At 32.2% G+C, this 27,188-nt stretch overlaps 2 protein-coding genes across 4 annotated transcripts in view; both read left to right on the top strand.

Moving 5' to 3' along the window:
- Positions 1 to 2,999, top strand: part of LOC134263286 (protein retinal degeneration B-like) — a 40,335-nt gene extending 37,336 nt beyond the window's left edge. Inside the window, exon 23 of the mRNA XM_062745615.1 lies at positions 11 to 2,999. Within this exon, the coding sequence (XP_062601599.1) occupies positions 11 to 337 (327 nt within the window). The 3' untranslated portion in view covers positions 338 to 2,999. The remainder of the gene's footprint in view (positions 1 to 10) is intronic.
- Positions 3,000 to 4,722: 1,723 nt separating this feature from the next.
- On the top strand, positions 4,723 to 13,808 carry LOC134263285 (uncharacterized). Of its 3 annotated transcripts, none has more exons than XM_062745612.1 (3): positions 4,723 to 4,819; positions 8,837 to 8,907; positions 10,498 to 13,808. In XM_062745612.1, the coding sequence occupies exon 3, from the start codon at positions 10,517 to 10,519 to the stop codon at positions 11,510 to 11,512; it is 996 nt and encodes a 331-aa protein (XP_062601596.1). In that variant the 5' UTR covers positions 4,723 to 4,819; positions 8,837 to 8,907; positions 10,498 to 10,516; the 3' UTR covers positions 11,513 to 13,808. The 3 variants fall into 3 exon arrangements, with proteins under 3 accessions (XP_062601596.1, XP_062601597.1, XP_062601598.1); XM_062745613.1 differs by lacking the exon at positions 4,723 to 4,819 and adding an exon at positions 4,941 to 4,986; XM_062745614.1 differs by lacking the exons at positions 4,723 to 4,819; positions 8,837 to 8,907 and adding an exon at positions 9,819 to 9,969.
- The last annotated feature ends 13,380 nt before the right edge of the window (positions 13,809 to 27,188 follow it).

Raw genomic sequence — 27,188 nt, 5'->3', positions numbered from 1 at the left:
TTACATACAGGTGCTGAGTGAGGGATATGCCGCCCACCTGAGTGACCTTCGTGCACCTGGAACCACCAGACAGGCAGTGGGCAATGCCAGACTCTTCATCCAGAAAGGAGTGTTTACCAAGACATTCAAGTCGGAAGGTAAAAAGGCTGTGAAGAGGGTATCTTCTAACCCGACCCCTGCAGGGGATTTTGTAAATAAACATGATGGACATTTACATACAACAATATCAGTAGCTCCAGAGGGACACACCATCATCCAGCAAGGGGGCGCCACCAGTATCAGAACCCGGGGGACGTCTCCAAAGGCAAAAATGACACTTAAAGATGTTCCTAGATAATGAATGTTACACAAGTTAATCTCTTTTATATGCTTCCATAATATTGATATAGTATATTTTGTGATAACGAAGTTAATGTGTCATTTTTGTTATTGTATTAAGATTAGCGAATCTTGAACTTTTTACCTTTAGAGAGAAAATGCCCAATAGCTTAGAAAAATATTTGTATCTCTAGATTTTAGAGTGTTTCTGTCATATTTAGTTGATAGCATAGTAGAAAAAAAGATTTTTACAGAAAGAGTAATAAAATAAATGTTTAGCTATAAGAACAAGGTGCTTATAAGATGTTCAGGAAGTCCGGAGAGTCGAGACATTTACACAAATTTTCCTTTGGGCAGAAAACATACTTCCCTATTTTTTTCCTCTCAGTATTACCTATTATTTTATAGTCCTTTATTGCCTACCCTTTTCAGGCTCACTTTTGTTACTTTTTTTTTTAAATATACAGTTATATATACATTTAATTTTTAGTTTATTGACTATACTAGTCTTGTTGAATTTGGAAGACTGGACATGAAAAAAAAGTCTTTGTCATTTTTTTAAGCCTTGCAGTCTATATATGTTTTAGAATCCGGGCTGTGATACACATGTACTTCAGAGTGATAGCATAATTTCAGCAGATCTTTGACACAAATTTTTATTTCTAATAAGATATATTTGTACATGTATTTACTTTTCAAAATATGTTTCAGAAATGTTTTGATTTTTTGCCTGGATATGAGACAATCATTTTTCCCTCATAAGGAACAGTGTTAGAAATTCTATGTCTCAGTCACTTTTATTATTATTTACATGCAAGGTTATATGTAATAAATCATGAGGGAGAGGATTTATTTTAATAAAATCCTCTTCTTGAGATAATTACTGTATATGTAGGTATTTAAAGGACTACACTAAAACTCTTTTAGTATGAATATGGATGTAGCAAACTAATGGATATAGCCAAGTTTTTCGGGGACCCCGGCAAAATTCTTGAAAATTCTTTGTAAAATTTTATGGTTTTAACAAACTTTGATATAACAAATTTACAGATATAGCCAACTGATTTTGAGTGGGGGTTAAATATGATGAAATTTACATCTTTTTAAATGAATTTTCAGAGATCTCAAAGTTTGATAAATTGAACTGACTTTATTTTCATTAAGTATTTGTTTAAAGATTCAATACATTGTTCATAGTTATCCAATGTATGTTTTGTAATAATCACTTTTCTAACATATTCTGTAGTAATACTTGAGGGAAAATGTGCATATTGTGAATTCGCTATATAAAGTTATACATATTCATTATACTGATGTAAAGAATTAAGGATATAGCGAATTAAATTCACTGGTCCCCAGGACTTCACTATAAGGAGTTTTACTGTATAAAACAAAGTTTCTTAAGCAGCAGAAAAATGTATCACCTCTGGGTGGATACATGAAAGGTCGGTTCTCTCATTTTCTGATTGGTCAGTTGAAATCATGTGATCATTGTTTCTACAAATGTTATTATTTTATGATTGGTAGATCCAATGAAGGAAGGTTTTGTTACATGTTGCTTTTTAAGAATTACTTTGTAAATCAAAGGGTGATTTGTTTATTCATTGAAAAACAAGAATAAATCTTATATCATTTTGATGTGTATTGTGTATTTGACATTGTACTGAATGATTGATTATTTTTATTCTTAAAAAGAAATATTGCATTATTTGTTAGTCATCTAGAATTTTATTTTACGTTATACAATTTGTGATAGAAAAATCTGTTGTTAAATTCATGTTTTTACCAAAGCAAAGAGAGCTGTTTTCTGTTAACATTTAAACTAAAGCTGATTATTATTATTTAAAAATATTGATTATGTGTCTTTCCTCAAGTCTATATATCACAATTAAAATATCACAAATTTTGTTGGCTTTTATAAAAATTAAATGGACAGCATTTAAGGCAAGTAGAAGACATTCAGAAATAAGTAATAGACATGCTCAGTATGATTAAAAGAGTAAAATTATATTTTTTGTATAAATTTAACTTTTAATGTTGTAATTTTGACTTTGGAAAATTTAATATTCAGATAAGCCTAGATAAATAGTTGGTTTCCAGTTCCCCATCTGACCCTAAAATATAGGAGCCGACCCTGAAATTTTTTCCTGCCAATACCTTTCCAGTAGTAAAATATTCCAGTTTTACAATTAGAAATCCCAATCTTGATCACTTCTGTGTTTGAGAAATGCATAATCACATTGATCTGAAATATTTTTGACATTGATTTCCCTGAGGGAAAATGTGCCTGCCAATAAAATGTTAAAATAAAAAAAATGTTTTCCCTAACTATACCTATTTTTTCTCAGGTTGGAATAGGAAACGCACTATTTATCTTGGCCTTATCACATGTCTTTCATCTACAAAAAATTAACCTCGTATCACATGACTTTGATCTATATATAAGAAATTAACATCAGAGATACTTTGTTTATTATTTCTTGTTATATATCCTGTGGGTATCCTATATATTGTGTGCTAATATTGCATTTCCAGAAATCTTGGTTGAAATTGCTTCCTAAAAAAAAAATTCAAGATATCTATGTTGAAAATATATAAATGTTCCTGTTTTCTAGAATTGTTATACCAAATAATGTTGTACATTTCATGTTTGGTAAATAAACAAATCTATTTAGACAAAATTGATTTATTTTCTTTAAAGAAATGCCTTTTAAGGTCACTGGTCTTGGTTTAGTGATGTCTGATGAACAAACTTTGAGGATATTTTTGTAGTGCTACAGCGAGAGAAGGGGATGGAAATATTATTTGTTTTATCTTACAATTTGGACAAGCAAGCTCAAGGAGTCCCATTTTATAACTGTTCAAAATTTGTGAATGACTCCGTCCTGCTTTTCTGCGATTTTATTATCGCAACCTGTCTGCTTTTCCGCAACTACTGCGCTTTACACGGTAGGTTCTTATACACAGTGTATTTGATAAAAGTGATAGACACTTTGTTTCAAGATGATGCTACTTGTGTGTTATGAGTGTTCTTTTAATTAGGTATATCTGAATACAACAATCATTTTTAATTTTACGGAAGAGGTACACGCTACAAAAAGTCGCGGAATAGCACAAAATATAATCGCAAAAAAGCAGTATTGATTAAGAAGGGAAAAAATTTTTCGAAATAATGCATTTCCACTACCTACTTAAAAGTTGTGTTGAATCCCCCCCCCCCAGGGCCAAAGTGCAGGGAACTTTGGTAATGACTGATTAGTCTGATTTCCCTCATGATACATGCTTACTGCTTGATGTAGCAAAAAAAAAAAAGATTGCATTAATTTTAGGACCACAGCAAACAATTCACAATTTTTGGATGCTTTGTGCAAATTTGTCAAATTGCACAAATGTGAAAAGATGACATAATTTTGAAAAAGTACCGGTAACATCCAATGCAAGACAAAAAGATGTATCTGTCGTTAATTTAAAAAGTAACATTCAGTGCAAGACAAAAAGATGTTCTTCATAACTTTATCATGTTTATCTAACAAATTTAAATTTTGATGCTCAATCGAAATTCAGTTGAAATTACGATTTTGATTTTGATTTGATTGTCTCTAAAATTACAATTAATTTCGTAATAAATGTATGTTTAGCAACAATAAAGTCTCTACACATTATTTTACAATTTTTATAACATTTTTTTTAAACAAGAATATGTCGATAAGATAAAAGAGAAAAATACAATAATAGAAGAGGGAAAATGACAAATGGGACATGCGTCTATAAATGTTGACGTCCCTGTAATCTTGAAAGAAAATAAGAACGAAGAAAGGAAATGACGGAAGGAAGGGTAATCGACAGAAAACAAAGATAAAAAGGCAAAAAAACAAAAATATTAAAAATCCTACATATCAGACCCGTCCATATGGCTATCGGTGGAGAAAATCAAAAAGGACGGATATAGAAATCTACAGGGGAAAGTGGTGAAAGGAGAGGACAGGACTTAGGGAAATCTGTAAGATATCTCTAATAAAATATAAATTAAGAATTATATTTTTTTTAAAAATCACTATTTGTTTTAAAATTATAAATCAGATTATAAGTTTTGAAATATGATTACAAATTAATAAAGCTACGAATATTTTCGGGTCTGTGGAATCGTGGACCTGTATCAAAGCCTTTATACTTCCATTTTCCATTTCCATGAATTCCATGATGGGAGGGTATAGGGGGGGGTATTCATATATAGAGATGCAGACCCGGGGCCCGTTTACTTTTACAAAGAAAAAAAACAACTGAGACCCAAAATTGATTTTTATTATAACTTTATTTATTTACATTTATTTAAATATGGTTCTCATTTTTTCAATAGATAGCGAAAACAATCTCCCGGCCTTTATCATCGGGTTCGCGCTTCGCAATACTCCAAATTGTGAGGAATCCTGAAGTTGAAGTTGAGTTGTAAGAGAGTCATTATTACCGTTTTTATCAGCAAATATTTTTGCATGATTTTGCGGTAAGTTATAAAAGGGTTATTTAAGCTTTGCAGTTGATTTTCTATTATCAATATATCGTGGATTATTGCTCTAAGCAAATTCATGTAATACCAATAAGTAGTCACAACAGCAGCAGACCAGAGAGTCTGCATATGAAATGGTAAACATTACTGTGAAGAAATCGAAGGTCAGAAACACGTATATTATCTCTATCTGTTGATCAAAATTTCTTTACAGTTTATTTTTTTATGATATTATTCAGCTCTTTGGATTAATTTCCATAAAAACATTTCTGTCATGAAGAATGGCCACATAATTTTATTTATTATACATTTCGAAATATTAATTGAAATATAATTGAGAAAATAAAAAATATATTACCCTGGAGATGAGTTAATTTTTTTCCTATGAAAACCAATAAAATTTTACTGAGGGATTTACTCCGATTTAGATTATTGAACTGATTGAAATCATGGAAAGTAATGCATGTCATTAGTCAACTTATTGTTTCTGTGAATTTTCCAATCAATAGATAAAGTGTTTTAATCAGCTGATTTACTCGCATCATGTTGAATTCCTTTTGTGTTGGACAGAAATGCAATATCCAGAATGCATTATTGGAGTCTGATCTTTTGATGTGGTTTTCATTTCCTAATGTAAATGTTTAGACCTTTAATGGGTTAGGTTTTAATGGCATCTACATTTCTTGTTTTCACCTTAAAATAACATATTGTTATTAATTGATTTATTAATGATTATTTTTTATTATGTAGTTTTAACAGTAACAGTATAGTTGTCTAAATACACCAGGGCTGCGCAGTCTGTGAAAGAGCTAAAGTAATATTAATTTTCACAGATTACACATAAAGTATGCTTGATGCTTCGTTAGTTTGTAATCGGAGTATACTAATAAGTTTGCTATTTATTTTTCTGGCTTATAAACTTTATGCCTCTTTATATAAGATATCAGTTAGGACTAGTCAGAAAACGGCAAATCACACCAACTCCAGATTGTTCAGGCATGTTGATCTGTCAGACGTCTCCCTGTTTGTCCTCTGTCGACCAGTCTGAAATGACTATGAAAAAATCTCTCTGAAGTGTATACATATAATCTGAGAATGAAATGAATGACCAGGGTCTTTTTTAAGTGTTTTATTCTGGTTCTATAACTACAGATATTATGACTTTGCCTTTGGTCACCTCTTTTCTCTGTCGGTCCCTGTTTATCAGTTCCAATCTCACACCTCTGTCATATTCATCCTGTTAAGGAGGCACTCTTCCTCAGCTTTAGTGTTGTAATTTAATGTCTTATGTAGACTGTCATGGATACCCACAATAAAGATAAACTATATACAGAATATTAAGATACAGAAGGTTAAGGTATGCTAGGTGTTGTGTTTATTGACAGGCTTGTTTGCTTTGGAATGTTTGAAGACCTTTAGTACAGTCAAATTTGTTTATAGAGGGGCCACTAAAAATACTCTGCATATACCATAAAGTCATAAAAATTTTGAATTTGGAGAATAACAATTAAATGACTTAGGGTAATAGTAGTTAAAGGGTTATGCCAGTAGTGCTCTAAGACATCTAGATTACAAAAACAAAGGTCCTGGCAAATATAGTCATAGTGGAAAGTTGGAAAAATTAGATCAGTTAGGAGGCACAATTGAATGTTAATTGTACTGATGCAAAGTAATTATAAAATACTAACAGTATTACAGACATATGTATTGTACAGCATGCAGTGTTTCTACGAGGGCCGTTCAAAAATTACGCGAACTGTGCTATTATTTACTCTTACAGACGTCATATAGTTATAAAATTTCACAGAAATATGTTCTTAAAGATTCCAATAAATTTTTGGCAAAATTTCTGTATTTTAAAAAAATTCTACTAAAATTATCGGTATGTTGATGTCGTTGATGGAGAGGTACGGAGCACGACAAAAAAATTGAAGCAAAAGCATGCGGATTCAAAAATTTAACTCATTGAATTTCTAAAATTCGCGATATTTTTCAACAATTTTCTCAAATGTACCTTTAAATTGTTCTATTATTATGTATTTAGATTTCTTACGTGATATTTGAAGTACTAACAGAAATATAGTGATTTTTCTCTGATGCGATTCCCGTAAAAACGACTGTGAAAATGACGTCTCCTGAATTGACGGCGCACCACACTTTTGTTAAAATATGTGTAATGCTCGAAATATAGGCAACATAGATCCAAAATATGCATAATAAAACATGTAGTAAACTAGGCTACTCGTGACATTCGCCCACAAATAGCAAATTGAAATTTTAGACAGTTAGACCTCTGTAAAAAGGCTATACGGGAGGACGGGAAGAAGATTATAGACGAAAAGTTAATTTTACTGGACTGCAAAGAACGTGATTGAGAGTCACCAATATCACACTATATCTCATAAGTAGTTTTTGGTTTTAAAACAAAAAAAAGAATATTCTTTACTTGTTTAATAGATTTTAAGCTTGACAAGAAATGGTGTTTTGATGTTGAGTAGATAGGGTAACTCAAACTATACCAGGTACTCAAGGGAAAATGTTGAGAAAATGAAAGCTCAATCACATATTTTTTTATAATGCTTGTGACGTCGAAGATTGCTGCGCCGTGACTTAATGGTATGTCCTGAAAAATCACTCAAAATTAATACCAATTTACAATATTTTGATATGAAATTTTGAAGACCATATAAGTAAAGATTCTTTTATATTAATTGTGAAATTTTGCCCGATTATGTCGTCAAATATTTCTTCTGTGCAACAAGTACGCGTAATTTTTGAACGGCCCTCGTAAAGCGATGGTTTCTAGCTAAATTAAATGCTTCCATTAAATCCCCCTGATAAATGACATATAGTTACATAGAACATGGAATGGCTCTAAGTTATTGCTACTGAAATCTGCAGAGTAAATGCAATAAATGCACTTATCCAGGGAACATCTTTAAATTGGTTAGAAGCATTCTGTTTCTGACAGTTGGCAGAGAGATTGGTTAGTTATCGGCCCAATCAATGTCTGCTGTCCACAGTGAAATGAACTCTCTAGGAGTTCCATTGATTTAGCGCCACCTGTCAACTTCTCCCATAATGCAATGTTATACTCACCCAATGGTGGCCCTCAGATCCTGTTTATTATCTTCTTGCATTAATATCCTTGTGATTTTGTTTATCAATTCTTTGCTATCTTAATTATATATCTAGTAAGGGACTAAGGAGAATCAGAATCAGCACTTTTTAAAGGAAACTCTTTTCTTGCATAAAAAATGCATCATTATTTTATCATATTCCATCCTATGGCATGATATTTTTCTTATTGATTCTTTGCTATCTTTAATTTTATAATTATATAAAAGGAGTTCAGAAAATCAGAATTGGCACTTTTTTGTGGAAGCGTTTTTGTGGCACAAAAGATGCATCATATTCTATATTACCATCCTATCATGTGTTTCAGGTTTTCCTTATGCATTTTGATAAGTCTTGTTTCCCCAGACACAAAATCCCGAGAAGTATGACAATTATAATCATTTTAGCCCTGAACGCTGCTATCAATTTTTTTCCTCTGAGCTATAATGATATGATGTATGGACATGACGATGCTCTCAGCCTAGCCAGTGTAAACTGCATCAATTATTGACATAGCCGTATAAATACTATCATTTCATAATGAATTGGACCTAATAGGATTACGATTGAAGAATCCCGATTGGGTGTTCACTCGACAGCTTATAAGGAGAGGGACGTTACTGGGTGCAGAATCCTGTTATAATGTGGATTAGGCAGTCAAGTTTGTTGTAGATATTTCTATAGTGTTCTGAAATTGTGATACCTGTTACTGGCTAATCATTAAGAGAGTTATTAGGTAAGGGCAATTAGTGTATATATAATACTTTGTCTTGGCCAAACAAAACGGAGTGAAATAATTGAACACTGAGGCCTTGTGCAGTCAGCATATACAGATACATGAATATATATTGGAGTAAAAAAATCTTTATTCACAACAATTGACTGTTTGTGTTGTAGTGACTGTGTGTAACAGATAGCCAGTGGGTGGATCTTATTCTAATGAGGGGTGGAGAGAGGCCCAGAGAATGGTAAGAGAGGCTTAGTATATATTACAGCTTGTGTATTTTAAATGGCTAGGAAGTCTGATTAAATGTTTACTCTCGCTAATGTAGAGTGATTAATGCATCAGTAAACAAGCATCTGTATACCTATTGTTTTTAAACAATAAATCCACAATAGCCTTCTCCAGTGATCACAATGGTGACATTTTGGGCTCATCTTTCATTTATAAATTTTACACGTACAGCATATTCAGTGAAAACATATGTTAAATATGTCGATGATTTTAACATGAGTCACTATATATATGTAGTGTAAATATAATGTATAAATGCTGAAGGATCAAATTGATTTTTTTTTTGCTGCGCATAAAAAAAGTGATACATACATGTACATACTCCTAAAAATCATACTGCCCAATGTAGTAGTGTCATACACAATAATTATACAAACTTAAGTTAGATCCTTATTTCCTGTGCCCTCGTCTTAGTGTCATATTAATTTTTCTGTGATAAGTAACTGTGTGAGTTGCCAAGATCAATATACCTTTATTGATTTTCTATAAATACAAAAGTGTTCAACAATCTGTGCAATCTTAACAAACGCAAGAAAGATTATTCATTTTGTCACTTATTATGTGCATCTAAATCATTCATTTTGATTGATATTATATTAAGGTAGCCCAAACTTATTCTGAATCTTTCATTTTGTGTTAATTTACCTGCCTGTTTCATTCTCTGACGTACAGTACCCTTAAGATGAAGTAGTTAGTTTATTTTATTTTAGCATCAAAATTATCCATAACATATTAAACAGCGGTGTTTAATCTCTCATTAATCTCCCAGTCAGAGAATTAAATCTCAACAGGTGGCCGTTTACATAATTGATCTCTGATTTTAACCCCTGAATTCAGGTAGAGTCTTGGCACAACAATAAAAAATCACGGAATGTTTAGATTTAAATCTCCCCCATCTTGTTTATACACGTGAGGAAATGATTAGGAAATGTTGTGAGTTTCCAAGGAAAACAAGGATTTACAGTTAGAGTTAGGTCACGTACAGAGGCTGAATAGCTTCAGATGTTGTCATTTGGTGAGTTTGTTTTGTTTATTTTTTGTTTCCCTTTTTTTCTATACCTAGTATAATACTCGTATTAATATGTACGGGCACCAAATTCCATCTCTCTGTGGAAATGCATGTTCTAGGGGGTCATAGTCTGATCCATTGCATCAATACAGACTATAATTGTCTTTTTGGTATTTTATCCTAATTTGATACTGATTGCAACATTAAAAATTTAAAACTTAATTTGTTAGGCTATCTTTTTCGTCCTTCATATCAGCTTTTTTGAGAATAGCTATAATAACAATTCATCAAATCCACTACTTACACAAGGTACAATATTGAATTATTATATAAACCATGTAAAAACTAAAACTTAAATTGATTTTTTTTTAATGAAATGTACATGTATTTTAATAATCATTAACATTATTAATTCATTACAATGAAATTGTTTTAAACAAGTGGTTTCTTTATTACATAGAACCAGGTAGTAAATATTTTCATCACCTTAGTGATTCTGTGATGATCTGCAGTTCTATCTTCATTATTTTGTAGATGGCAGTGAACTACAAACATGACTTTTGTATCTCTGGTGATGTATGCCCTCGCCAATGCGGTCATGTTTCTCCTGTATTGGCTGTATCAGAAGAACACGGCACAAAAATCAGACACAGGCGATCAGACAGACGACACAGCCAGCCGACGCAGGAGGCTGAAGAGGAAGCCGTCCCTGTTCACGATGCTTGGCCTGGACGTAGAAATCCACAAACATTACTATGCCATTGACGATCATTTTCGGTCGTTTTCGGAGGTTAGCGATGCCTGTCAGAGGGCTGGACTAGAGCAGTGTGGATTAATTGTGGGTGTGGATTTCACAGCTAGTAACGAGTGGCAGGGGAGGAAGTCTTTCAGCGGAAATTGTCTACACAAAATTGTGCCCGGCAAGATATATAACCCTTATCAAAAAGTGATCTCTATTATTGCTCAAACTCTAGAACCTTTTGACGATGACAACTTTATTCCTGCCTATGGATTTGGTGACACCAAAACATTAGGAGATTCTGTGTTTCCCTTTGTGAGCGATGAGTCCCAATGTAAGGGGTTCTCGGAGGTACTGGATAGATACAGCGATATTGCCACTAAAGTGACGTTTAGTGGACCAACAAATTTTGCACCCATCATTCATAAAGCAATAGAAATAGTGAAAGCTTCCCACAAGTATCACATACTTATAATAATAGCTGACGGGCAGGTTAACGAGCAGCAGAAGACAGTGGAGGCCATTGTGGAGGCCTCTGACTACCCCCTCAGTATAGTAGTGGTGGGGGTGGGGGATGGACCCTGGGACACGATGGATGAGTTTGATGACTGTCTTCCCAACAGAAAGTTTGATAATTTTCAGTTTGTGGATTATCATTCTGTGACTTCTAAAGTCAAACACCCCGATGCAAACTTCGCCCTTCATGCACTTATGGAAATTCCACTTCAGTACAGGACCATTAAAAAATTAGGTTACATTGACGAGTATACAAATGGTTCTGTTATTAATAAGAAACACACTGATGTATAGGATAGCTGAATATAATGTGTCTTGGGGAATAAATCATGGTGCTTTTTATTGATTTAGTAGAGTAGCTCATTTCATAAAGTCACATTTGAAATTAAGTCAGCTGAATTCACAAGATCGGAACATTTTTGATAATTATAGCTATGCACAGTAATCTTGACACAATGACGTCAATATCTGATGCATTGACGATTGTTTTGTTTTTAAATTGTGATGTGATTTTTTTTTAATTTACTTTCTACGTGTACCAATGATTATTACTGTGTTTAATCCATCCTCAAGTATGTGAATGTATATTTTGTTCAATGTTCATTTTAATGTTATTGTACAGTAAAAACTATATTTATGCTTTAGCCATGTACATATTCTTTGTGTACATAGTCAATAGGCACAAAAAGCCAAAAGTGAATACTTTGAGTTTCACCAGGGTATGCAAATATAGTAACTGACTTAAATGAAACTAAAATTTCAATATTTGTATTTTTTTCTTGTTCATATAGTTTAGCTTGAGAAATGTGACACTTTTCCCCCCAAATTGTACAGTGTTGTACTTAGTTTTCTTTAATTGAAAAAGAAATTTAAAAAAAATAGTTATTTTCTGTCTTCAGAAGCATGGATTTTTTTTTATCTGTTTCTAGAATGCCACCTTCCCTTTTTTGAAAATTAAACTTGATTACACATACTACTAGTATATAATCATGTGAAGTTCACAGTTAGTGAGTGATTTAATTTCAAGTGTCAAGATAATATCTGATGCGGTTAACTGGGTTAAATAAGAAGGAAGGATATCTAAATTATCTTAAACTTCCAGACGACCTTATCTGGTAAAACCAGTATTAAAAATTGTATTTTGAAATTCAGAAGGAAATGCTTTTCATGTTCAAAGTTGTTAAATTAAGATAAATACATTTTACCCTTTTTCATAAAACACACCCACAAAGAAAATACATACTGTTCAAATAGTCAAAAGAGTGCTTAATATCCTCTGTCCATCAGTTTATTCAGCATTATGTTCAGATTGTTTTAAGGGGTGGGTTTATTGTTAAAACCTACAGAAACAAAAAACCTAAATCAAAATTAAAGTATACTTATGTTTGTTGAAGTCAAGGATGTAAAAAGTCAAAAAACGGATTTGTTTTGAAAACTATTTCAATATCCATGGGTAAAATCAAAGCTGTATACTTTATATTGTCAACTGAATAACATGTACTATAGTAGTTATCCGAGTCTCACGGTTAATACTGAGAGTATTGACAAATGCCAGCTGACTTTTTTTTAAGTTTCAAAATTCATGTATATTTGATTATTATGGAACTTGATATGCCTTGGAGGTCATATTTTTAGTCTTATTAAGCATGCATCAATAGTCTACAGTTTGGTGCCCTTGGCAAAAGTTAAAGCAGTTACAATTTTAATGATGGAGCTAGGATTGATATTTTTCTTGTGGATTTACAAATAAGGAGACTGAGTTTAATTGCCTCTGTAGCAGCTAGTACTGATGGAAGTCATAAGCACATCTTCATATAATATAGAGAAATAGACATACAGCTGAAAATCTTGATTCTTAGCACCAGCATTGATAAGTTCTTTCATGCATATAAATATTTAATTATTGATATTTTAGATTTTATTACTTATACATTTGAAGTCTTTCTCAGGTTCTGCAAAATATCGACATTCCTCTGTGTTGGTTTTTAATTATTAGCTTTAATAATGCAGTACTTAAGAAGCAATACTTGTATATTCTGTGGTGTAAACAATGTGCCACTTAATTGTGTGTTCAGGTTTGGGTACTTACTGCTGATCAATGTAGATATTTTTAATATTACCATTATATTTATTTTAATGAATGTACAATATAAGTAATAAATTGCAACATTTTTGGTCCTCAATAAATTGCTAATTGCAAAGATATTTAAAAATATTCTTAATATATTTGTATATAGTTCTTAAACTAATTATATTGGATGCATAAAGCAAACATTTTATCAGTATGTCAAATGGGTTTTAAATGGTTTTGTTTAGCTTTAGATGTTCCATGTACATTGTTTTCATAGTGAGAGAGAATTCTATCATACATTCCAATTGGTAGACATTTCTCCTCTTTGCATGTGGGATTACTTTGTTTCTTTTGTACTATAGGTTTATTTTCTTTGCATTGTAAATCAGATCTTGTTATTTGCCATTGAAAAAATAATATTTGTCCAAGTAATTGTTTTTTGATTGTGTTCATGTTAAGCCTCAGATCTGTTATTTTTTCTTCTACAAATAAAACAGTTGTTGCTTGAAGCTATTGCAATGAATGAATTGTTATTGCTGAGCACAGTGAATCTATGATTACCTATATAATTATAATATATGGTACAACCTTTGACATAGTGGGAGTCAAGGCACAGGCTAAGTCATTTTACATTTCTTTCTCTATACATACGGGTATATGTATATATTGAAAATGAACACTTTTTGAAGTCTTTTTCTAAAATAAGGGAAAAAAATTCATTTATAATTACATGTATTAAAACAAAATGTTTTTTTTATATTCATTTATAATTATTAAAACAAAATGTTTTTTTTTGGTTTTGGCAAAGAAATCGGACATAAGTTCCAAAGACAAAGCAGTCCTTGCTAAAGTCCTTTTACATTTCTCTTCTCTATACATATATGTATATATAGAAAATGAACAAATTGTTTTAGAAAGCTATTTAAACGAATGATTTCTATTTTCATGTGAACAAAATATAAGTGAATATATATTTTAGGTGAGTTCAAGAGGGGATGCCCCTCCTCAAAACATTAAGTTAGTTTTCCCTGGAAAAAAATCATTTAATTATTCAAACAAAATGTTTGTTTTTTTTTTGGTTTTGGCAAAGAAATCAGACATAAGTTCCAAAGTCAAAGTAGTCCTTGCAAGCAATTCGAGTAAACAAGGGTATGGATTCTCACTTTCTATGTGAAATTATTAAATTGTTTTGTTTTTTATTGGATAAGTAATAAGAGAATCGTTACTCTTTTTAACGGGGGACAGAAAATGGTCATTAGCATTCGGTAATAAAGTATTAAACATAATCACGATTAGCCTCCGCGGAAAGCGTATTTTATAGCTCTATCGACTTTTCCTGGCATTTGTTAATAAGCAGGAAGCTTTTTTGTGTAAAAAAGGGTCTGTAGAGGGAATCAGAAATTTGGCATAAAGTTGTCTGTTTTTCTCGCCTGTGACATTTAACGCTTTTTGTTTGCCATAGGAAGACACTAACACAGAAAAGTTTCATCATAAAAAGCATCTCTCGTTGAATTATAATCATTCCTTATATATAATTTCGTCAGATTATACCGTAAAAACTATAAACACACGTACGCTAAAAAAAATTCTACAAATGAAAATATCCTCCGTGTGAATTCATTATCACTACATGTAAATTATACTATATTTTGATCAGCTATGATAAAAAATTTAAATCGTTTTTTTTCCATAGATATATAGTGAATACATGTATACGTATATAACTCTTGTACATTATATGCTTTGGACAATGATTACCACGAAAACGGAAAGCATCCTTTTCAGTTTTGTAGCGGTGCAACGTACGGTCCAAATCAGATTCTCTTATAGCGGTCCAACGTACGGACCAAATGCAATGTACGAAAAAATGAAGATGAAATATGCTACAAAAGGATGCTCTTCATTTACGTTATTACATCGTCTTGAATTAATTGGTTTACTGCTTGTTTCCATCTTTTTTCTCTTCCTGATTCTCGTAACGGCGTCAATATTTAAATAATTTTAAAATATTTTTTTTCTTTCATGCAAGAATCAATTTTGTCGAGTGTATACTGGATTACAGAAAGTCAATTTTTATCGTCACATACTTCTTGTTTTTCGGGAAAGCCGGGGTTATGAATAAAATATCCTATCCCACACATTTAACGTATTCTGCTATGTTAACTGATCTTGATACTTAGCACGTTGCGCAATGTTTAATAAGCGGATTGCTGGCATTTTTAAAAATTATGCTCCATTATGATGTAGTGTTTGTCATGTCTGTCCTTTCGTCCTTGCATTTAGCTCAATTTCAAAGGAGCTAGATTCAAAATATTTTTATTGAATTTCATTTGCTAATACATATTCACCGCACTTGTTACCTCTACTCGGTAAAAATAAGTAGGGGTGCCCCACCCCTACTTATTTTTACCGAGTAGGGGTGCCCCGTATACGAAACATATTGATGAGCGCTATTCAACTTCATCAAAATTTTTTTTAACTTGAGCTTTCTTTAGCTTTGATTTAACTTTCCTTACTTTAGTCCTTAACACAGAGGAACTCTGCAAGAATTTTTTTTTTATCAAATCTTTAATTCTAATACAAAAAAAAAAGTATCAAGCCTATATAGTTTCAATGAAACTATTCCAGATATATTTTAGTCAAACCAAATATGCCGATGCATATTGATGAGATTATTCATGATCAGTTGCATCAACTTTTTTTACTTGACCTTTACTCTGACCTCACCTTTCTCACATTTGTGTGTATAGCTAAATTTTTAAGAAAAAGTAAAAAGGTGAAGATAACAAACAGATATCGACCTAAAAAATATAAACAATACGAATATGTGAAGAGGGCGTGGATCATAGGCCCATGGGAATTCCAGGGATGGGATCAGGTACCACAGAGAAGTAAGAATCCCTGTTGACTCGGTACAACCGTCATGTGTCTTATGTATGGATCCGGCAGACAGAACTTTGCAGACCTATTCAGTATAAAGGCATAGGCCTAACAATTGATGTGAAAAACATCAGCCAAAATACGACCCAATGAAAGGTCATATTTGCTAACAAAGTCATCATAAAGACCTTTACGAATTTACGAAATATCGACTTTAACTGAGGTTGTTGAAATCCCAGACATAACATCAGTCTATCAGTGTGTAGCATGCCTCGCTTAAAAATTGATCGTACTTGGATTTTAAACTCTTATGTAGATAATACCGTAAATTGGGAGCCATGTACACCATAAGCAGGTGATAGTGGAAAATTTCTACATAGGAAAGCTGACGATGGAATATCGTTTGTCATTCAATTTAGTTGTTAATTGTTCTTAATCGTCTTTAGTCAGTAAAACATCCACACATGAAAAATGTGACAGACTCTTTTTTTAAATTTCAAGTTGACTGGGATATATCGAGTCCACTTATGAAAAGAAGTAATTATTGTTAATTCGTCGATATATCTAAATGGCAAATAGAAGGCCACAATTAATGTTTTCTTCCTTTCATGTAGAAGAATTTAAATAAATTTTGCTTCATTGGAATATAAAAACAGTTCAGCTAATATAAGAACATAATTACATGTAGTTCCCATCGGAATTCCAACAGTTTGTTTGAAAACATGATATGGTCTTCGAAGACTACATAGACCTTGTCCAGCATCATTTTAATGTCACATTCACAGTAATTGTGTGTACATTCAGAATGGTTTTAACGAAGTTTTTGCTGATGACTAAACACAAGAATTGAAAATTCTCTAGTTCTATTTTTAATGAAGAAGTTGTCAATAACACAAAGAAGTATAGATTTTAATTTATCGAAAGGAATTGTTGCATAAAATGTAGGAAAAAGTTTTTTTTTCAATACATTTAAAATTTGGTGATTTTTTTAATTAAAAAAAATTCTTTCGAGGGTTTTTATTTACCGTACACCACTTCTAGAATATGCTGAAGCACAAGGCCTTTGAAGTTCTTCCCAAACAGCAGTAAATATTTATGCAAGAAGTAAAAATAGGGGCTTGATAGAACATTTGCTAGATCCAGCATTGTATCTTTGTTTGTAAGGATTTTTTAAAAATGAAGTTTAGGGAATCCATTTCAGGCAGGGTAGATTGAACTTGAACTCAACTTGGTTGACTGGTACTAGTATATTAAAATATTAAACACTGAGATGTAATTTTGAAGAATTTCTTGTGGAAAGTGAATTGTGAGTGTATGCTGGAATACCAGACTTAAAATTAAAACCAAGTTCTTCCAAAAAAGTTATATAAATGAATCCCAAAACAAAGACGATATTGTTACAAGCGTTGTTTGCTGGAACCATAACATTTTGTTCATGTAGTCTCTCTAACTCAGTAATATACCTTCATCACTTGCATACGGAGTATATATATCTCAGTTTGATTCGATACGCAAGACCATGCTCTCTACGTATGAACAATTTCTAAAACGAGGTATATTACTGACAAGCAAGTTGATGAAACAAGAATATCATCAGTCTCGTTTAAAGTCATCATTTCTTAACTTCTATGGTCGATACAATGACCTTGTGAGCAAATACAATTTATCATTCAGTCAAATGCTGACTGATGTTTTCATACTAATTGTTAGTCCATTATTTACACACTAAATTGACGACGGATTTTCCCGTTATTTTTGATCATGACAAGGAGCACACGGCGGGTGTGACCTGGTCGGCAGGGGATGCTCACTCCTCCATGGCACCTGATCCCACCTCTGCTGTTTCGGAAGTCTGTGCTTGCTCTGCTCCTTGTATTGTTTTATGGGCTTTGAGATTGAATACTGTTCGTTATCTCCATATATTTCTCTTTAAGTTAAGTGAAAACGGAAGGACATTTTCAATTTTCTGATACGAATCTTTAAAATACATTTCCAAAAATCATTTAATCCATTCTGATAAAGTATTCTGGTCTTCCTTTAAATATGTAGCCAAAACTGTGGTAAAATCTTCCACAGAATTCATAATGGAAATGAAGTCCTGTCGCAAATTGAAAGATCGGCTCACTAATTATAAGGACCCTTTACAATGTGATTGCTTTAAGTTCTCTATTTTCCAATCTATTTACATCACCAGTAATGAATTGTCCAGCAAGATTGTAGTTGAAAGAAGGAGATAAACAAGAACACTTATACGAGGATTTTACTTTAGATGTTCAATACCTAGTCACTGATGGGTTTGTTTTTCAATGAAGATTTTTCTATACCAAACAGTGTTTTATATCTTTATATCTTGACATTCTATGCGGCCATTTTTATTGTGTATTAAGCTCAGTTTTTAAGAAACTATAATAAAAAAAAATAAGGTATTTTTCTTTAAACTTCATGTTATGGTTGCAGTTGACATTGCTGATGACAATACCCTCTTTAATTGTTAATGCTCATTTTCGTAAATGTATAAGAAGTTTTAAATTAGTTTTAAATTTCTATGTCTGGAAATCCGATTTATACTTAAGTTCAATTTTAAAGGATGGAGTACTTCAAAATCACGAACTTTTTACAGTCCAGACAACCGAGGTGACTTTGATCTACCCTACCTTTATAAGATTTTAAAAACTTTATTATATTCTTCCCAAGCAATATATATTACAATGTCTAGGAAATGCTCTGGTAAGCCCTTATTCCTACTCCCTACAAAAAAAAAAATTAACTACTGTAAAGATATTGTGTTAGCTGCTGTATATTCTAGAACTTGTGTAAAACACAAATCCAAACCCCAAATCAAACTGCGGGTGTGACTGGTGGGCAGGGGATGCTCACTCTTCCATAGCACCAGATCCCACCTCTGATGTTTTTGAGACCCGTGTTTGCTCTACTCCTGATTTGTATTGTTTAATGGACTTTTGAGCTTAAAACTGTACACTATCTCCACAAAAGTCATATTAAGAATACATGTATTGGTCCAATGCACAGGCACCTGACGTTACTTATTTTTCTTCTAATAAAAAAAAAAATATACACATACCTAATTTTTTTTTTTATTAAAAGAAAAATTAACGTCAGGTGCCTGTGGTCCAATGCTCTATTGCTTAATACAAATCTTAGCTGACCTTTTATCCCATGCAATCAGATAGGTCTACAAATGTATATTTAAATAAGAGTCCCGCTTTTGGCATCCTAGTTTTGTACATATTACCATAAGTATAAAGATTATCTTGGGCCCACCTTTAACGATTTTGCTATAGCAGAGACCCCCCCTCCCCCTAAAATTAAGGAACTATAACAAAAAGTGGTTCTAACACTGTTAGATTATTTCATAAAATTTTGAGGAAAAACTGCACGTCCATTTATTTCTTTTATTTACTGATATATAGATATTATATAGATAAAAGGGCCAACTAACAACTACATTGTTTGTTGTATGACAAACGAGTTAACTTTCTTTATATATGTGATCTCGTTTAAAGTCACTATTATTGAAAATTAAAGTCGTAATAACGACCAAATATAAACTACAACTGGGTCGTATATTGACTGATGTATTTCCTCACCAGTGCCTTTTTCTTTTCTTTTCTTTCTTTTTTCTTATACTAAATTTGACGAACGAAATGATATTCCATCTACATGAAACATATGGAGATAACGAACAGTATTCAAGATAAAAGTCCATAAAACAATACAAAACAGGAGCAGAGCAAACACGGACCTCCAAAACATTAGAGGTGAGATCAATTGCCACGATGAAGTGAGCATCCCCTGCCCACCAGGTCACACCCGCCGTGTGCTCCTTGTCACGATCGGGAAATAACGGAAAATTTGTCGTCAATTCAGTGTGTAAATAATAGACTAACAATTAGTATGAAAAACGTTAGTCAGCATTTGACTCAATGATAAATTGTATTTGCTGACAAGGTCATTGTGTCGACCATAGAACTAACGAAATGATGACCTTAAACGAGACTGCAGATATTCTTGTTTCATCAACTTGTTTGTCAATAATTTACCTCGTTTTAGAAATTGTTCATACGTAGAGCATGCTCTTGCGTATCGAATCAACTGAGATATATAAACTCCGTATACATCTTATGAAGGTATATTGCTGCATAAGTAAGGGAAGTTGGCGATAGAAAAGTTAAAGGCATCACGTTTATCATAGAGCTTGATTGTTAGATTACCATTAATGTCTTTTTCAAGCAAAATATCCAAGTATGAAACAGATGTGTCAAACTCTGTGATATCTTTTATCTCAAGCTCCCAAGGATCTATCGTATCGACATAGGAATGGAAATTGTCATTGCTGATTAACAGTACGTCGTCGATATATCTAAATGTCGAGTTGAAGGCCACGGCAAGTGTTTTCTTCTTTTCCTGCATAAGATCTTGCACAAATCCTGCTTCATATGAATACAAAAATAGGTCTGCTAATAAGTGAGCGCAATTGGTAGCCATGGGGATTCCAACAGATTGTTGGAAGACAAGCTACATAGATATTGTCAATCAGAAACTCAAGCATCTTTTTGACGTCAACTTCAGAGTACTTGTGTAGATTCAGAATGTGTTTTAACAAAATAATTTTGCAAATGACTAAGTAAGTAAATTTACGAGTTCCATTTTTATTGAAAAAGCAGCTGTCAATGATATGAAAAAGCGTGGACTTCATTTCATTTTGGGGAATGGTTGTGTATAAAGTTGAAAAGTTGTAAGTTTTTAAGCTGTTGTTGTTTTAAAATCTTGTAATTTTAAAAGGTCCAAAAGTTCTTTGGAATTTTAAAGTATCCACATCCGATTCACTCCTTTTCTTACTCTTGCAGTTTCTTCTTCATTACTGTTAATGTTACTGTTACATGATAAATATACTTAAGGTTCATGGCGGGTGTGACCCATCGATAAGGGTTGCTCGCTCCTCCGAAAGACCTGGAATTTCCTTGAATCCGTATTTTAATTCCAATTCAAAGATTTGGTTGTTCATAGATTTTTCTGAGGTTGATTATTATAATCTTCACCTTTTGAATATCTAAATGATAAATGGAATTATTATAGTGAAAGTAAAAAGAAACAATAGATGTAAATGATATCTAAACAGAAATAAAATGTTTCCAACGAGTAAATAATTTAAAGACCCCAAAATGGGGAAATTTCATTCATAAACGTCAAAAACTTACTAGTATGTCAAAATATTACAAAAAAATAAACACACATACTTTAATTCTTTAAAAATAAATGGAAAATAATAATAATGGTTAAATGGTCAAAATTTAGAGAGACCTTGTCCTCAAACTGGAATCAAAATTTCATCAATATTATGAATTCTGTAGATTTCGCCAGGTGGTGGGTGAAAAGTGAGAAAGTCGACCTTGTCAATGTCAGAATGGATTAATAGGCCTAGCATCAGAAATCTCTCATAAACGGTTAAGGGACAAAATGAAACCATTTATCCTTTCTGTCTTAAGTTATTCAGAAGCAAAAAAAGAATTTATAGGTTAATCGATCAATATATATTGGGCCCAACTGAGAAAAGCAGGTAACAACACTGCCTTCTCTTCCTACAGGAAAATTCATTAATTGGGCGTATTTTAGAGGAACTTGATTTAATTCTGCCATTGGAAATGTTATCCTACGAACGCTTTACAGGTGTATTTCTTGGAGGAAATTCTTCAAAATCATAATAATAATGTCAGTTTCAAATCATCTTATTTAAGTTTCCACTTATTCTAATTACATTTGAAGTATCATAATTGTACTGGATTTACTATGGTACATAGTGGGTTCCAGTTTATGCTACTCTCTAAAATTTTAACAGAATTAAAGGAACTTTATTCATGAATGCTATATAATATTCAGTTAGTGGTGCGGATAAATAAAAAGTCAAAGGTACTTTAAGGCACAACATCTTAACAATTTATAAAACCATTTTTTTGCACGACAAATAAAATTTCTGGGCATATATTAGACAGCTTGTTTTTCAATAAAAGTAGAAACTTTAAACTTACATAATCTAAATAACTTAATTTATTTGAACTTACCTCAATCATAGTTTGTTCCTTTGTAATCTTGGTAATTAAAGCTATCTTATTTTTGTAGAACAATTTGAATACAACATTATTGAAAAAATGTTTTCAAATCAACTCGCATAAGTCATTATTAAGACCAAACTTTTCCCAGAATCTGAAAAGCGAGATACCAGTAGTACTAAAAAGGAATAATTTTCTTCTAAGGGCTACCCACTTAATCTTAAACTCTCAAATTGGGATTTCACCCTGTTCGATTTCGAAAGCCATATAAGTATCATGTTTAATTTAAGTAAACAGTTTTTATTATCAATATATAATTTTCACAAACAAAAATAAACAAAATAATATTTTTACAATCCATAATGTGCTGAAAAAGTTACTAAAATATACGCCGAATTCAATGTTCAAAGTAGCTTAAGGGTTATAGTTATATTTTTAATGTATATTTAACAGCGTTTGGACTTTCTTCTTAACATTCAAATGACGACCTTCTAGTAAGCAAAAGTAAATGCCTATCTTCTGAATAAATTTTTAATCAATTTAGAAAATTATTTCTTATTTAAGATGTTTTGATACGATCATTCAATATGTTAAAATCATTGTGTTCAAATTTAGCAACAGGTCCAATTAAGCAACCATTTATAGTTGTGCATTTACTGTAAAATGGCGAACTAATTTATACACTTGTTCTACTGTCAATTGCTTTTATGAGTGCATTATTGTTTCTAATAATACCACAAGATCCGACATGGGACAGAATCGAACACTGAAATGGCATCGAAACACTTCTTGTCGGTCCTGGCGGAGTTATTAATCAAACCGTGTAGTAAACCCTGGCTATAGTGCCTAAATTCATTCTAGACGGTAAACTATTGTCGGTATATTGTTATTCTTATGCTTCCTCACATAAAATTGATTTATACTAATGACAGACTAGGATATTCAATAACTTTTTTGATGACCTAGTTGTTAAGCTAGAAATGAATTGTGTTCTCCCATCAATATTGTTTGGTACAGTAAATCTGGATTCACATTGACAATCAGGCATTTAAACAATTCATTATCATACAAATTCTAATGATGTCTGGACATCTTCGATCGCCACAATAGTTAGTTCATAGTCAACCGAGGCAGCCAACCCGAGAATATTTTTATTATATTATACTGAATGTTTTATACAAATACATATAACAGCATAAATTCTGCACAGTCGTTATTTTTTGGAATAACACCCGTCGTCAAGCAATGTTGACTGTTGCTACGCTGGAGGGCGTGGCTTCATTATTCAGCGGGTAATAGTGTTTTTTAACAAATATTTCTCGGCCAATCAGATTCAACTCTTTTACATGAAAGTATAATATATAGTATTATCGTTTTACTAACAGCTTGACAGTTTGCTAGATAGGGCGTGCTAAAATTTTGTATGCTGATTATCATTCTACTTATCGATTGGTTGTTTGATTTCAATGGAATCAATAATATTTTGCATATGAAACACAGAACCCAACAATACCACTGACAATACTGACCAATCGTATTGAATAAACAACAATTACATGTGAACGGACAAAGCAAGTCTTATAATACTTCCTATAATGATGATATCGATAGCTACATAGTACAATAGTAGCAGAGTAGCCTTACTAATTCCATTATTTTAATTTTCTTATATATGTTATACGTATTTAGAAACCCATCCAGTCAAATCATAACAAATATAATACATGTTTTATTGAGGACCTTTATATTCAAATTTAGAATGTATGTATTATACACAAATGTTTCATATGCAAATTAGTATTGATTTCATTGACCCATTCGATGAGTAAAATAATAAACAGCACACACAATTTTAGCACGCCCCATCAAGCAAACTGTCACGCTGTTTGTAAAATGATAGTACTTATAAAAAGTATCGAGAATATTTTGACTTCATGACATGAAAAGTACAAGTATACTGCAGCATCTGCTGCCTAAAGATTCATGAAACATGAGAGAGAGAGAGAACCTTTATAGAGAGAGAGAGAGAGAGAGAGAGAGAGAGAGAGAGAGAGAGAGAGAGAGAGAGAGAGAGAGAGAGAGAGAGAGAGAGAGAGAGAATGTTACTAAAATTTGCTTAAGGAATGCTCCATCTACTTGATCAATACATAGGGATCACAGGCACCTGACGTTACTTATTTTTCTTTTAATGAAAAAAAATTTACACATACCTAATAATAAATTATTGTTATTAGGTATGTGTATATTTTGGTGCCTGTAAAGGGGATAACCTGGGCTGTGGAAGGTCTACAGGGGATGTTCACAGCTCTGTGTTAATTTTCAGTTCACAGAATTGTTTAGTTTTATTAGATCGATAACTGTATATTCATTTTTTATTCTTAGCCAATTTAAAACTTATGCTTTGAAATTAAATATAAACCAATGTCATTATGTTAATCTTTATATGAAATATATGGAGATAATGAAGAGTATTCAAGCTCAAAAGTCCATAAAACGAAACAAAATAGGAGCAGAGCCAACACCGACCTCCAAAACATCAGAGGTGGGATCGGGTACCATGGAAGATTGAGCATCACCTACCGACCGCTCACACCAGCCGTGTGCTCCTTGTCATGATCATGAAATTACGGGAAAATCCGTCAGTGTGTAAATAACGGACTAGCAGATGGCATGAAAAACGTCAATCAGCATTTGATCTAATACAAAATTGTAATTGCTAACAAGATGATTGTAACGACCATATAGAACTTACGAAATGATGAATTTAAACGAGACAGCTCATATTCTTGTTTCATCAACTTTTTCGTCAATAACTTACCTCGTTTTAAAAATTGTTCATATGTAGAGATTTTATAAATTAGCGATTCATTTACTCATAGCCCTATGCTAATATGATTTTTTTAAAAAAATCTTTTGAAATAAACATGAGGAAAACAGTAAATGTTTTGAGACTGATTAAGATGAAATATACATTAATTTGATAAAATCTTCACTTTACTAACACCGCTGGACATGTTGAAGGCTGGGACTAACTTATACCAAAGCAATCCGAAGTGATTGATTGATGTTAAAATTTTCATTCATATGAGGTGTAACCATATCCAGGATGACGTCTTATAATTTAGACCTTTTCTTAGCATTAAAGAAAGAATTTGGTACCATAGAAGAGTAGCGAATGCATTCCTTGTCGACCTGTCACATTTCCTTTTAGCTCCTTGTCATGATCGGAAACTAAAACAATTCGTACGAAATTCAGTATGACAACACTTTCCAAAAATTTGTATATATGAAAAACATTCGATCAATAATGCTTTAAGCGTCATTGAAACTTGACATTTATTGAAGGAAAGAAATTTCTTATCTTAATGTAGAGTAAATCCTCTATTTCATACAATTTTTAAAAATATTTTTTCCTCGACCAGAAAGAAAAGATTTATCAGACTAGCTGAAATATTTGTTTAAATTAAAGCTGCAGCGACAAGAAAAAAAATCTATATACATTATAGACTGAGATGTTAGAGTTAATTCGCTTTGAACGTCTACAGACCGAATCATTTAGATACCTATATAGCAAAGTTGTTGCATCGAACTTAGTAACTTTTTCGCTATAGAAGTAAAAATGTGAATTTGCACAAGAATTTCAACAATTCTGTCACTATTTTGCGATATTGAAGTAGTCTGTGATACAAACTTATTGTTGTTTATCAGAACAAAAATAAATTTCAAAATTTAGGTCTTTAATTCTTCCATAATTGTAATATTTAGCTAGTTGTAGCTTGTTGTTAAGCAAAAGTAGATTCAATAAACCTCCAAGGAAATTTAAAAAATTAAAATCACATTTTTTTCAATAGACAGTAACACATGATTTTCCCACACTTTATACAACCAGTCCACAAGATAAATTATTAGCAGACCTTTTTTTTGTGTATTCACATGAAACAGAATTTGTCCAAAATCCTATGCGTTAAAAGAAGAAAACTTGTGGCCTTCAACTTGACATTTGGATATATCGACGACGTACTGTCAATTAACAATGGCAATTTTGATTCTTATGTCGATATGATATATCCTTGTGAGCTTGAGATAAAAGATATCACAGTGTCTGACACATCTGTTTCATATTTGGATATTTTACTTGAAAAAGGCGTTAATGGTTATCTAACAACCAAGCTATATGATAAAGTGATGACTTTAACTTTTCTATCGTCAACCTCCCTTACTTATACAGCAATATACCTTCATCACCTGCATACGGAGTTTATATATAGAGCATGCTCTACGTATGAACAATTTCTAAAACGAGGTAAATCATTGACAAACTGTTAACAAGTTGATGAAGCAAGATCATCAGCAGTTTCGTTTAAAGTAATCATTTCGTCAGTTCTATGGTCGATATGTTACATTAAAGTTTTGCAATTTAAGAAACTCAAAACTTTCTTTAACAATAGTTTTGAATTTCTTAAATTGCAAAACTTTAATTTAACAGAAACAATGACCTTGTCAGCGAATACAATTTATCATTGAGTCAAATGCTGACGTTTTTCATATTAATTGTTAATCCATTATTTACACACTGAATTGACGATGGATTTTTCCGTTATTTTATACTGATCATAACAAGGAGCACACAGCGGGTGTGACCGGTCGGCAGGAGATGCTTACTTCATGGCACCTAATCCCACCTCTGATGTTTTGGCGGTCCGTGTTTGCTCTGCTCCTATTTTGTATTGTTTTATGGGATTTTGATCTTGAATACCGTTCGTTATCTCCAAATGTTTCATAAACTAGGCTTTTTTGTTGCCATAGAAAACAGCTTCCTCAATATAACTCGGGATTTTCTTATAACTTGTGATTCAACAACAAAATAACTTTGTTAAAAATCACATATGTACTCCGAAGTTGATGTTAAATGGATGCTGAGTTCCTCATTGACGACATCTCTGTGGTCTGT

This window comes from Saccostrea cucullata, unplaced genomic scaffold (assembly GCF_032062105.1).
Source record: "Saccostrea cucullata isolate Sc308-1 unplaced genomic scaffold, CSIRO_AGI_Scuc_v1 ctg346, whole genome shotgun sequence".
Taxonomy (NCBI): Eukaryota; Metazoa; Mollusca; class Bivalvia; order Ostreida; family Ostreidae; genus Saccostrea; species Saccostrea cuccullata.
Note: the sequence above shows the minus strand (reverse complement) of the source record. Positions and strands in the feature narration are given on the sequence as shown.